The 13,392-nt window shown below is 41.6% G+C and overlaps 1 protein-coding gene across 1 annotated transcript; it reads left to right on the plus strand.

The window, feature by feature from the left end:
• The first annotated feature begins 1,282 nt into the window (after nt 1-1,282).
• Nucleotides 1,283-12,829, plus strand: LOC308383309 (regulator of nonsense transcripts 1-like). Its single transcript, XM_080861181.1, has 24 exons — nt 1,283-1,644; nt 2,245-2,381; nt 2,684-2,773; nt 3,361-3,528; nt 3,619-3,799; nt 4,377-4,538; nt 4,845-4,929; nt 5,120-5,218; nt 6,023-6,131; nt 6,252-6,411; nt 6,525-6,643; nt 6,830-6,994; nt 7,488-7,602; nt 7,829-7,972; nt 8,077-8,290; nt 8,602-8,719; nt 8,987-9,143; nt 9,355-9,497; nt 9,586-9,760; nt 9,967-10,048; nt 10,140-10,301; nt 10,402-10,658; nt 10,808-10,927; nt 11,279-12,829. Exons 1-23 carry the CDS (start codon nt 1,474-1,476, stop codon nt 10,922-10,924), a joined length of 3,330 nt encoding a protein of 1,109 aa, XP_080717307.1. The 5' UTR covers nt 1,283-1,473; the 3' UTR covers nt 10,925-10,927; nt 11,279-12,829.
• Nucleotides 12,830-13,392: the final 563 nt, after the last annotated feature.

Here is a 13,392-nt window from a genome sequence, read left to right on the forward strand (position 1 = left end):
AGAAGCTGTGGAGAACATTTTGCTGCCCGTATCATCGTTCAGTACAACCAGTTTAGTGGTGGGTCCTGGGTGCTCAACAATAACCCCGCCTCATGTAGTGAGAGTATGCAGGCAGTTCCTGGAAGATAAAGGAATTGATACCACTGACTGATCTGACATAAATCCAATAGAACATCTCTGGGACATTATGTTTCAGTTCATCCAACGCTACCAGAATGCAGTGATGCCCTGGTTCAGATCTGGAAGGAGATCCTCTCTCTAAAAACATGGGATTTGTCAGGCATGCATACAAAGACGTGAGGGTTATACAACCTACTGAGTACCATTCTGAGTTTCTGCAGTGAAAATCTGGGCAAAATGCACTATCCTGCTGCATTATCAGTGGGTCTTAAACACAAATGCTTCGCTGTTTTTACATTTTACACAGCATCCCAACTTTTTTGGAAAGAAACTTTAGTATGATCATAGTACTACTTAAAACAAACCAAGCCTACAAAAGATTGAATCGTGTCTTTGCATGTTTTTGTAATAATCATTAGTAAAGTGTCCACTGTATTTTATTGTGTAAATGTATTGTTTTGTACATGGTTTTGTATGGCATTTTCCCCCATGAGTGTGAACAGTTCTCTGTCTCTCTGTGTTAGCCCTGCAATAGACTGCCAGGACGTACATTGCCTCTCACCCTATGACAGCTGGAATAGGCTCCAGCAGCCCTGTGACCCTGAACTGGATAAACGGAAGAGAATGGATGGATGGATGAAGGTATCACAGATGCAGATGTTTCTGACAGAACAACGCTGTTTTGTTATTCTCTGTGTTAACTAATAAGGACAAACAAATACATTTTTAAATAAATAAAATCAAAACCTTTTGTTTTGAAGGCATTTTCATGGGGCCTGCTGGCTATGCAAACCAGTCCTGATGGGTTTTTTCCCTTTAAGGTCCTCCTGCTAGATACATTCAAAATATAATAAAAGTTGTGATGCTGCAAATGTGCTTCCTGCATTCTTGATTTATCTTTAATTTTGAACATTTAATTTTAACGGTTAAATGTAGTGTAAGACAGTTTATGGAGTCATAAAGTTTGACAGTGCATAATAATAAACTTTTTCAAAGAGTATATATATCTATACATTTATATCTATAGATATATAGATATTTGAGCAATCAGTTGACACCTGTCCCTATTCTATCGGCACCTGTCTTCTTGTCTCTTTGCCTTCTCTCGCTTCCTACAGGTGACTTCCTATAGGAGACAAGTGGTACTGAGGGATGAGAGGAAAGGAGCGGGGGTGGAGAAGACGAACGGAACGCCGCCGCGATCAAGGCTCCCCCTGTCTTTCTCTCTTGCCACCACTGTTTGTCATTTTCTTATTATTAGCTTGTGTCCGTTGTTCGGTTTGATCTGAAGCATCAACAGTTGTGGAATATTGTAGCAACAGCCAAAATACCGCTGACAAAAGGGTGAAAAACATGAGTGTCGAGGCGTACGGGCCGAGCTCGCAGACTCTAACGTTCCTGGACACCGAGGAAGCCGAGCTGCTGGGAGCGGACACTCAGGGCTCCGAGTACGACTTCACCGATTTTACCCTGCCGAGCCAGACCCAGACTCAAGGCCAAACCCAGAGTCAGCTAGACGGCCAGGTTCGTGTGGTTATTCACGCCGTTTCTGTGCATGAATGAAGGTCCTGCTGTGTTGACAAAACGTGAATCAGCTAACGATGGCTAACAACATCGTTAGCATCTGACGCCTTGCCTCCGTTACCATGCTTTTATTCCGCTAATGGCTAGCACGGCAACTAGCCAGCTTAGCTCACGGCTAACATAGCTAGCATGCCGATATAACTAGCATGTAAAGCCACTTGACTTTATTGCTATATGAACTAAGACTGAATTTTCTGCGTTGTAAACCAGCAAAAATGCCCATACATATATGTACCGGCAGTTATTTATTTCTCTTACTTGTAGTTATATGCACTGAATACATTGTCACTGAAAAATAACAATCACTGGTCAGTAGAGGCAATTATTCTAATACTGTCAACAGTCCGTTTAATGATGGGACAGTATGACTGCTGCTGTGGAAAAATTACATTACATAAGACTTCATCGGTCTGGTTGACTGCCCAGTTTGGCGCCCATCTTTTCCAGTATCAGTTGACGATGTGTGATCCTGTGGCATATAATGCATAATGTCGACAATAAGTTTCGTTTCATGACTCTTAAATTCGTTTGTCTCCTCAGGTCAATGGCCCTGATGGTGTGTTACAGAATGGAGACGACCCTGTTGTGAAGGCCAGCCAATTACTGGCAGAGTTGAACTTTGAGGAGGATGAGGAGGACACTTACTATACCAAGGACCTTCCTGTGCATGCTTGCAGGTAAAGGACCAGACTAATGTTTCTGAATTGCCTGTCATCCATTGCTTGTGTCATTTTATTTTGTTGTTTTATGGTCTCTGTTTGCAGTTTGGATTTATTGTGCATGCATTGTTGCTTTACACAGCTGTAAAAGGCTACTGCCAGTTGATTTTTGGTTTTAATATGTGGGTTTGCCACACCAGAGGTCTTGTAAGAGTATAAGTTGGGGTAGTGCAATTTCCCTGTTTTCTGGCTCTTTTTTCTGTGTGGTCTTTTATATAAAAATGCTTTGCATTTCTTGTTCAATTTTGACTCTCCTTCAGTTATTGTGGGATTCACGATCCAGCCTGTGTGGTCTACTGCAACACCAGCAAGAAGTGGTTTTGCAACGGCCGTGGAAACACTTCTGGCAGGTAAGATGCACTCACTTACCAGCCTCTTTTTGCTCCATCCTATGTTAGGTCTTAACTAAATAACACTTGAGGGGATCATTTTACAGGTGCGCTATCCTTTAGTTAGACGAGTACAGTGACTGTAATAATGAGTTTCTGTTTTGTTGTGAAACAGCTATTAAAAATGGATGACTATAGTTTCATTGTTGACTTAAGGCAGAAGTCAAAGAAGATTGTTTGACTGTGAAAGGCCACTTAGGCTAATGTTTAATTTTGAAATCCAAAGTAAAGAACTGTTTAACCTAGTACTGTATTATTTCCTGAACTGTTACAGTTAAAACCAGACTATTGTGGATCACCTCTGTCATACAAAGCATTCCCTATTCATTCAGCTCTTCTAGTAAACACACACAGTGTATTTGCTTTGACATTATAGACAAATCAGGTTTCATAATTCTGTCACTGCACAGTGGGGTTTTGAGACGACAATTGCATGGTTAGAACATGTTGAGCTGAGACTTGGAAAGTAAGAATTATTAGTGTACTGAATGCACAGTCTTGCTTTTTTTTCCAGCTAGTGCCTTAATTGCTATTCTACTCACTTGTAGCCACATTGTTAACCACCTGGTGAGGGCAAAGTCCAAGGAGGTGACCCTGCATAAAGATGGCCCCCTGGGGGAAACGGTTTTGGAGTGCTACAACTGTGGCTGTCGCAACGTCTTCTTGCTTGGCTTCATTCCTGCCAAGGCTGACTCAGTTGTGGTGTTACTGTGCAGGTAAGGGCAAAACCTGAGTAGCTGACTGTTCACCCATAGGGGTCATTTAAACAAATTATGTTTGACTTTTTTGTTTTGATTTTAACACAGGCAGCCATGTGCTAGCCAGAGTAGCCTGAAAGACATCAACTGGGACAGCTCACAGTGGCAGCCTTTAATCCAGGACCGCTGCTTTCTTTCCTGGTTGGTCAAAATTCCCTCAGAACAGGAGCAGCTCCGGGCACGCCAGATCACTGCTCAGCAGATCAACAAGCTGGAGGAGCTGTGGAAGGTACTGTCACACCACCTTCACTATGTAAATATTCCACAGCACGAATTTGAGTGCGGATCAGACTTATCTATATAGTTACAGTTAACCAGATGAATTTATACAGCTGTCTGTTATGCAAATAATGTAACGGAAATGTCTGCACTGTCTGTTTCATGTGCGTGCTAGAACATTAATCTTTTTCCTCCAGATGTTTTTGACTTGTTATATTTGCAAATATATAACTGTACTAAATACTGCCTTTGGTTCTATTCATGTGTTCAAATAGACTAACATTAAGGTAGTGAGCCAGCAGACCTAATGCAGGAACCTAAAACTGAAGCAGTAAAATAGTAATGATCTATCATAAGATTTATGGATTCCACTGTGCTTACATACCAAATTATCGGAATGTTTCTTAGTTTGAATCTACTATTTTTCACCACAAAGGAACCTGCCCATCTCTAAATATTTTTTTGCTTTTCTATCCACATTTTTAATCTTATCATGCACGATCTGACATGTGGGTGGGTGGGTTTGTTTTTTCTCTTTCTTTCTTTTTTTTTTTCTTTTTTTTTTTAAAAAAATTATTCCTTGGTAGGAAAATCCCACAGCAACCTTGGAGGACCTGGAAAAGCCTGGAGTAGATGAGGAGCCCCAACATGTCCTGCTTCGCTATGAGGATGCCTACCAGTACCAAAACATTTTTGGTCCTCTTGTGAAGCTGGAAGCTGACTATGATAAGAAACTCAAAGAGTCACAGGTAACAAACAACTTGATTACAGTTTGTATGATTTCTTGTCACAGTACTTTAGCTATTTGTTTTGTTTGTAAGTGAATTCTTTTTTTTACTGTATGACTTAAAAGCTTAGATCTATAGCCAGGGATTTTCTGCATTTACTTCTTGAGGATTTTGTAACCAAAACGTACTCATAGTTTTTATTGTGTATGATAATTTTGAAAAATGGGCGTCATTGCTGTTTCTGTTGTTTACATTTATTATTTTTATAATATAATTTATAAATTTATATATTAATTATAATTTTGTTATTAATTTATTTCTCAACAGACACAAGACAACATCACAGTAAGATGGGACTTGGGCCTGAATAAGAAGAGGATTGCTTATTTCACCCTTCCCAAGACAGACTCAGGTATGTAGCAGTAGTTTCACTGTGAAGTTTACAGCCATCACTTCATACTATGTTGCTTTGTGATTTGTGTGTGCACTCTTTAAACTTATTCGGTTGTATGATTTTATAATCCTTTGCACTCATTTTGATTTTTTCTTTTTTTCTTAATGTGCATTTAAAAAAATATTTTGTCTCATCACCCGTTGTTTAGATATGCGGCTGATGCAGGGAGATGAAATTTGCCTGAGATACAAAGGAGACCTGGCCCCTCCTTGGAAAGGCATTGGACATGTCATCAAAGTCCCTGACAGTATCCTTATGACTTTGAATAGGCATACCATCCCCAAGCTACACACTGCAGTTTAACCATATAATCTGTTTATACACATTTAAAACTACAGGTAAGGTGATGTATGGATCTTTAGGAACACCTAGTGGCGGCTGTGTGAAACTACAACCATATAAACAAACTTGTCTTCCTTCATGCTCCAGTGTATTTTGGAAACAATTTCTATATTTAGATCTTGTTTATACAGGATAATTTCTAATTTACACTACACCACAAGTACAATCCAAGGCTGTGGATCATTGCATTTTTAGTGACTCTCCTCCACAGTTTGAACATTTAGTGTTAATGAAACTAACACGAAGTAGAGACTGAATCACTTTAGGTGTTTTAACCAGAAATGCAAAGCAGTGTTTGCATGACTTGCATTCAAAAATGAATTGCAGAAAGGCAAAAGTTATGTAAAACTTTCATGCAGACCTTTTTATTCACTTCTTCCAAACCCAAAACATTCTACATGCACTGTTGTGCAGCTGGGTTTGCATTTCATTAAAGGACAGAGTAGCTGCTGCTTACAATTTTACATGCAGAAGAAGACTGTGATTGTCCCTCAGTACTTGTGAGAGACCGCTCATAAATTATTGGAATTTTGGAGTTTGGGATGGATGCACTTTTAAAATAGGAAGTTATCTAAAATGTATCATTAGGAATATCTGTGAGTCCAGTTGGGGAATAATCTGGGTAAGACATACAGTGCCAGAAATGAAATGTTTTTGTTACTCCAGTACATATTGAAGCGTTAGCTGTTTCCTTGACCTTCTGTCTCAGATTATGGTGATGAAATAGCCATCGAGTTAAGGAGCAGTGCCGGGGCTCCAGTGGAGATCCCTCACATCTTTCAGGTGGACTTTGTGTGGAAGTCCACTTCCTTTGATAGGTATTTCAAATCTGTGCACTCTTGTATTTGATGTGATTAGTGCAATAAAGACCTGAAACCTAAAGTTCTGTATCAGTTACAATAACAGTGTTTTGTTAAAAAAAATGTTTTTCTTTTCAGGATGCAGAGTGCTCTGAAGACATTTGCTGTGGATGAGACTTCAGTGTCTGGTTACATCTACCACAAACTGCTGGGACATGAGGTAGAGGATGTGGTCATCAAGTGCCAGCTGCCCAAACGCTTCACTGCTCAAGGCCTCCCTGACCTTAACCACTCCCAGGTGAGTTGGAGAAGAAGGCGTGTTACATGACTGAAATGAGTTTTGCTTGCTACCTGGCCTCTTGGACTTTGTCCTGTCAGAGATCACATGGATTTTTTTGTTTTGTGATGCAGGTGTACGCTGTGAAAACAGTGCTGCAGCGCCCCCTCAGTCTGATCCAGGGCCCACCTGGCACAGGAAAGACGGTCACCTCTGCCACCATTGTGTACCACCTGGCCAGACAAGGAAATGGGTACGAAACTTGACTCTAGTCTTTTTTGTAATGCCACCTTTCTGTTTTATTCTTTATTTACTCTACATTTAACTTAATGTTATTTTTTTTTTACAATATTCCTTGAAGTCTTTATGACCTTAGTCCTGGCTGAAATAAATAATTAGAAAAAAAGACCATTAATACGGTTTAAAATTGTCTTCCCAGGCCTGTGCTGGTTTGTGCTCCCAGTAATATTGCAGTTGATCAGCTCACTGAGAAGATTCACCAAACAGGGCTCAAGGTGGTGAGACTCTGTGCCAAGAGCAGAGAGGCCATAGACTCACCAGTGTCATTCCTGGCTCTGCACAACCAGACCCGTAATATGGACAGGTAACACATATCTGTCTATCTTTTTTGTGCATTTGTGATTAGCCTGTTTTGTCTTCTTTTTAAAGAGTTGGACTAGCTGTTGGTCTGTATTGATTCAATAAAACTACCATACATGCTTTAGTTTTACACAGGCAGTCTAAAACTGCAAGGAGGTATTTCTGTAGTCTATTGATACTAGATAGTGGAAAAGGGGTGGGATTAAATAAGCTTATGCTTCTTCCTGCTCCTTTTTGAACATGGACGTTATTTGGAGTTGTGGTTCCTCGTTTTCCTTTTGTTTGCTTTGTTCATTTGTCTCTTTTAATTCTATTTTTTTTATACTTTTTCAACATGTTCAAAATAAAGATTCAATCAATCAATCAAAACTGTTTAGGGGAACCACAACTAAGATTATGATGTTGTATTATAACAGTTTGTGTCAGAGCAGCACACAATCTTTGCACACAAACACATCACTGATCTCACACTCTGATAAATGTGTTCATGCCTGCAGTATGCCAGAGCTTCAGAAACTCCAACAGCTGAAGGATGAGACTGGAGAGCTGTCCTCCTCAGATGAGAAGCGCTACAGAGCTCTGAGGCGCACTGCTGAGAGAGAGTTGCTTATGGTGTGTCATTTGGACTTGCTGAACTCTAAATATGTCCTGTTTATGACAGTGCTAGGCACAGTAATGTGTATTCATCCATATTTTTTTTGTCATAGTTTGTATGATGAGACTTTCCATTAACTTTTTACTAAAATATAATTTATTGTTGTGATGGTTTATTAAGGAAAAAAAACAAGTGATACTTCATCATAATGAAACTCAACTTTCTCTCTTTTCTCTTTGCCAGAATGCTGACGTGATCTGCTGTACATGCGTTGGGGCAGGAGATCCTCGTCTGGCCAAGATGCAGTTCAGATCTATCCTGATCGATGAGAGCACCCAGGCCACCGAGCCAGAGTGCATGGTGCCTGTAGTCCTTGGAGCCAAGCAGGTAGGAGCTCCATAAGTGAAAATAACACTTGATCAGTAATCTGCAGTATTGGTGATCAGCTTAAACTGCTGCAATTTGTAACGACGTGTTTATTTTCTTCGTAGTTGATTCTTGTGGGTGATCACTGCCAGCTGGGACCTGTGGTGATGTGTAAGAAGGCAGCTAAAGCAGGTCTGTCCCAGTCTCTGTTCGAGCGTCTTGTAGTTTTGGGGATCCGACCAATCCGTCTGCAGGTCCAGTACCGCATGCACCCGGCCCTCAGTGCCTTCCCTTCCAACATCTTTTATGAGGGTTCTCTGCAGAACGGAGTCACTGCTGGTGAGATGGAAAGACATACAACCTCACATTTCCTCATTTCTTACCAGTACAGACACTTAAAAGTAAATAAATAAAGATCTTTACCGTCTGTATATGCTGCTTTATGTGACACTTTATGTGTTGGATATTTCTTTAAAACCCACTCTAGGCTGTAAAACATTTGCATTTGTTTTTTATGCTCTTCTAAAATGTAGTCATCTGGCAGCTGACTCATAGATGTAACACAGCCTGTCGCTAATCATATCCAGCTTATTAATGTGATTATTAAGTGTACCAGACTGCACACCATAATCTGTTTGTTCTTTCTGCAGCGGACCGTGTGAAAAAAGGCTTCGACTTCCAGTGGCCCCAACCAGACAAGCCGATGTTCTTCTATGTCACCCAAGGCCAAGAGGAAATTGCTAGCTCTGGAACATCTTATTTGAACAGGTGCCAACTTTCTTGGACTCTGTTGCCTGTGTCTGCCTTTTAGTGCCTAAATGATGCCTGAAAATAGCCAATATTTGACAGACATAAATTTTCTGAATCACTTCGAACAATCCTGATATAAAGTAGATGACTTAGGTGTTCAGAAACACTGTATGCTTGAAGTGATGTCTCATCTGTTTATAGTCAAGGTTAATAGATTCCTGTGTTACTTCAGATTTTCTATATTCAAAAGAAAAATCATTCTACTCACTCTACTTGTTCATGCAGGACTGAGGCAGCCAATGTGGAGAAAATAACAACGAGGTTGCTGAAGGCTGGAGCAAAACCTGATCAGATTGGTATCATCACTCCCTATGAGGGTCAGAGGTCCTATCTGGTCCAGTACATGCAGTTCAGTGGCTCCCTCCACACCAAACTCTACCAGGTAGACTGAGAAATGTTTCATTCAAAATTCAAATGAATGTTAAATTGATTCAGTCTAAACTAATGAAATACCAGCATCCTTAAAGGAGAGGCCAAACACTTGTTGTAGCACCTACGCAGGACACAGGACCAAAGAATTTCAGGCACTTGTGTTTAGTGTTGGAATAAAATATAAAACGCCTCACCCAAGAATGTCTTCATACTTTGTGCAGGAGGTGGAAATAGCCAGTGTTGATGCTTTCCAAGGGAGAGAGAAAGACTTCATCATCCTCTCCTGCGTGAGGGCCAACGAGCACCAGGGCATCGGCTTCCTCAATGATCCCAGACGTCTTAACGTGGCACTCACCAGGGCCAGGTAATGCAAGAAACCTCACCAGCTTTTTGAAACCATCACTGTGAGGACAACGTGCCCTAATTTGTTACTGTCTTTTGCTCTGTCACAGATATGGCGTGATCATTGTGGGAAACCCCAAAGCCCTGTCCAAGCAGCCTCTGTGGAACCACCTGCTCAATTACTACAAGGAGCAGAAGGTCCTGGTTGAAGGCCCACTCAACAACCTGAGGGAGAGCCTCATGCAATTCAGCAAGCCCCGCAAGCTGGTGAACACCATCAACCCTGTGAGTTTATGTGTGTGTGTGTGTGTGTGTGTGTGTGCTAGTTACACACACAGTGCTTTTGATGCTAAAGTAAAGTTTTTTTGTTTGTTTGTTGTTTTTTACATTATGAATATTTGTTGCTTTTGTACTGAGGACTAAAAATAAACCAGTATAATACATCACTGCAAAGACGCAAAGATGAGCTTTCTTACTGTTTTCTTTTTTAGGGTGGCCGATTCATGAGCACAGCTATGTATGATGCGAGGGAGGCCCTCATTCCTGGATCTGTTTATGATCGTAGCAGCAACGGTGAGATGTCTTTCTTACCCCATACACACCTTTTTCCCCCAACTGAAAAAGTATAATTAACTAAGTGCATTTAACATGCGTACTACTGCAGGGCGTTCGTCCAACATGTATTTCCAGACGCATGACCAGATCGGTATGATTGGCACAGGTGCCAATCCCATGTCCTCCATGAACATCCCGATCCCCTTCAACCTTGTGATGCCTCCGATTCCTCCACCAGGATACTTGGGACAGGTGAATGGACCTACAGCAGGTGAGAAAGTCATAAATTTGTCATGCTACCTCCAGTTTCCCCTTAAGGCAGCTAGGAATTGTTTAATGGAATTTTGTTACCCGACTTGATCTACGAACAGGTCGCGGCGGCGGTCTAAAGGGCAAATCGGGCAGCGGAGGAGGTGGGGGAACTCGAGGTGGCCGTCAAAGAAACCGTGGAAACCACAGCGGTGGAACAGACCGCGGACAGCATGGAGGTCAAATGACTACAAGCCAGACTAGCCAGGACCAGGGCTCCCAGCCGTTCTCCCAGGGCCCTCTGACGCAGGGCTACATTAACATGAGCCAGCCGTCACAGATGAGCCAGCCTGGGCTCTCCCAGCCTGAACTCTCCCAGGTTGGTTTGTTTATCTGAAAAACTGTTTCTGACCTAGTCCAGCATTTGCCCAGATTTTCTCTTAAAAACATGTCCAAGATTTCTCTACTGCATGGAAGGAAATGAAGGAATAACTGTTGACTGATCTCTTTTTGTTTGTCCTGTTATAGGACAGTTACCTTGGAGATGAGTTCAAGTCTCAGATTGATGTGGCTTTGTCCCAGGATTCCACGTACCAGGGGGAGCGGGCCTACCATGGTGGTGTGACTGGACTGTCCCAGTACTAGACTGTAAGATATTCCACTGTGGGCTAAGATGACTCACTAAAATGAAAGGAGTAGTTCAACTTTTTTGATTAAATTATGCTATCATGAGCTTTTAACACATAGGTTAGAACTAACTTTAACTTTGAACACACGTGCCAGAGCTCGATGTGCTGTTGTGTGGGTTTTGTTGCCCTTGCACATCAGGCAAGCCGTTTTTATCTTTATGTTAAGCTGAACTTACTAACGGGTTTCTCCAACTTTTTATTTAACATTTAAGAGACTTGGATTAATTTCAGAGTCTGATACAATGTGTATGTTGCAGTGCACTGAAAAGCTAAATGAATGTTCTCTGAAACAAGTGTGTTTGTCTTGCAGGTTGCAGGAAAGGAGCTAGGCCTGTGTGAAGCTTAGTTCATTGGTATTTTAATCTGGGTAATAACAAAAAAGAACAAACATGGATACCCGTTTTCCACTGCTACAACCGAAGCACCACTGTGTGAAAGTAACAGGAGAGAGACCGTGAGAAACCAACCAATCACAAGAGTGAGAGTAAAAATGGGAGTAGAGCTGGACAGGACGAGAGCAAGACGGAAAGAGTGGGAGACTGGTAGAGGAGAGAAGGCACTGCTGCTCACACGCGAAGACATAGCAAAGGAGAAAGCTGTTGTCCTCGGAGCGGCGCAGTTGGGAGAGGTGAGACCTTCAACAGGTCGAGGAGGGCGAAAAGATCTGAGGCATTCTGGAGAGGGGAAAGGGGCCGACTGCGTCATCTTGTCCCTCGCGTGCCCCCGAACCCTCGGATCTCCAGGCGGTGTGGTTGGGATTCTTGCTCCAAAAGCTGAGAAAGAAGGAGAAGAGGTGTCTCACACAAGTCCTCCAAGCTAACAACAGGACGTCCACTGTGACTTGGAGTGAGAGAGAAAAATAAATGGAGACGCAGCTCTTGAAGCAGTTGACATGGCAACTTTTTTAAACTCAAAGCTTGAATCGAGGTTCTGCATTTGATCACATTTTTAAGCAACCGGGAGAAACGTTTGGCATCTCAACAGAACTCAGAAATGCTTGTGGTGCTGTGCCTCAGAGGTTTAAAAGAAATTTGAGGACTAACCAGTTATGGGTCATTTGCTTTGCTTTCTCAGCTTTGAGTTGGAAAGTTTTCTAAATAAAGGCTGTTTTCATTGAGGGTTTTCAGTGACGCAAGCTAGTGTAGTTGGCCATCTTTCAAGGCGGGTCTTTCCCTAGGTGGTCTGCAAAGAACAAAGTGGTGGAAGAAGCTCTTAAATGTGTAAACGTAAAAAAGAAAAACATTTTTGTCTCCAAATCTGAGCTCCAAAGACCTGCGGATCGTGAGATAATTTTGTTTTTTGTTTTTGTTTTGTTTTGTTGTTCTTCTTTGTGTCTTTTTAATAGTGCAAAAGGACGAGTGAAGGCACTGTAACCAGCTTGTAACTGAATAAAGCGGTCATTCTTTTCTGCTGACCCCTCCCCCAAAGCTGCTAAAGCTAGCAGATAGCAGTCGCCAAGCACATATAGCTGAAAGCGCCTGATAAGCCGAATCAAGAGGGCAGAACTTCCCAAAGAGCCTTGCCCTGAAGTCAGACGTCATAAAACATGCAGACGGTGAGACAGAGGTGTAAATGGTACACGTGGTGGAGTACTTGACATGAATGCTCACTGAAAAGGAGGGTGAAAACATGTAAGGCTCAACTGTACAACGGACAACTTGGTTTCACCACGTTGGACACAGATGTTTTGATGATGCATTTGAGAAGTCGACCGATGACACATTTAGAGGTTACACATCTTAGGTGAAGTTACCTTCAAATTACGAACACATGTAACCCAAGTTTAACATTTATGTAGATAAGCACCCACCCACACCCCCCATTCCTCTTGATTTTCTTTGCTTTTTGTTAGTCTTTAACCTATAGAAGAGTGTGAAACTGTTAAAGCAGTAGTACAATCATGTTGAGGACAGAGCAGTTAGTTTGGTCTATGATGAACTTTGTATCTCTGTTTCAGTACTCGGTGTTGTAAGTTCTCGTTTCGCACTAGTGAAGCTTACATCAGTATCTTTCACCGCCTCATGTTATCCATGTGATGCTAAAAGCTTTCCTTTTTATGTTGTTGAATCCACTATACTGAAGAACTTAATGTAATGGCTTAGGATTGTCCACTCTGAGCCAAAGCGTCTTAATAATTTTAACATCCTGTTGTAGATGCTAAGAGGGCAGAGCGTGTGGTGAAGAGTGCTCAGGCTGCCAAAGAGAAAAGGCATCCACAGGAATGAAACCTGCGAAGCGTGAATTATTAGTTTTTCTTTAATGCTACAATAGTCAAGTTAAGTAGGTGTGTCTTTATGCTGTGTAGGACATCAAATTAATAGTCTGACCCCATTTATATATCTGTAGATTTGCTCTAAATTATTCTTAGACTCCACATCTTCAACTTTGAAAACTGCTCTGCTTTACCTTTTACATAAAAATCAC

The sequence above is a fragment of the Rhamphochromis sp. 'chilingali' genome (assembly GCF_963969265.1).
Source record: "Rhamphochromis sp. 'chilingali' genome assembly, chromosome: 16".
Taxonomy (NCBI): Eukaryota; Metazoa; Chordata; class Actinopteri; order Cichliformes; family Cichlidae; genus Rhamphochromis; species Rhamphochromis sp. 'chilingali'.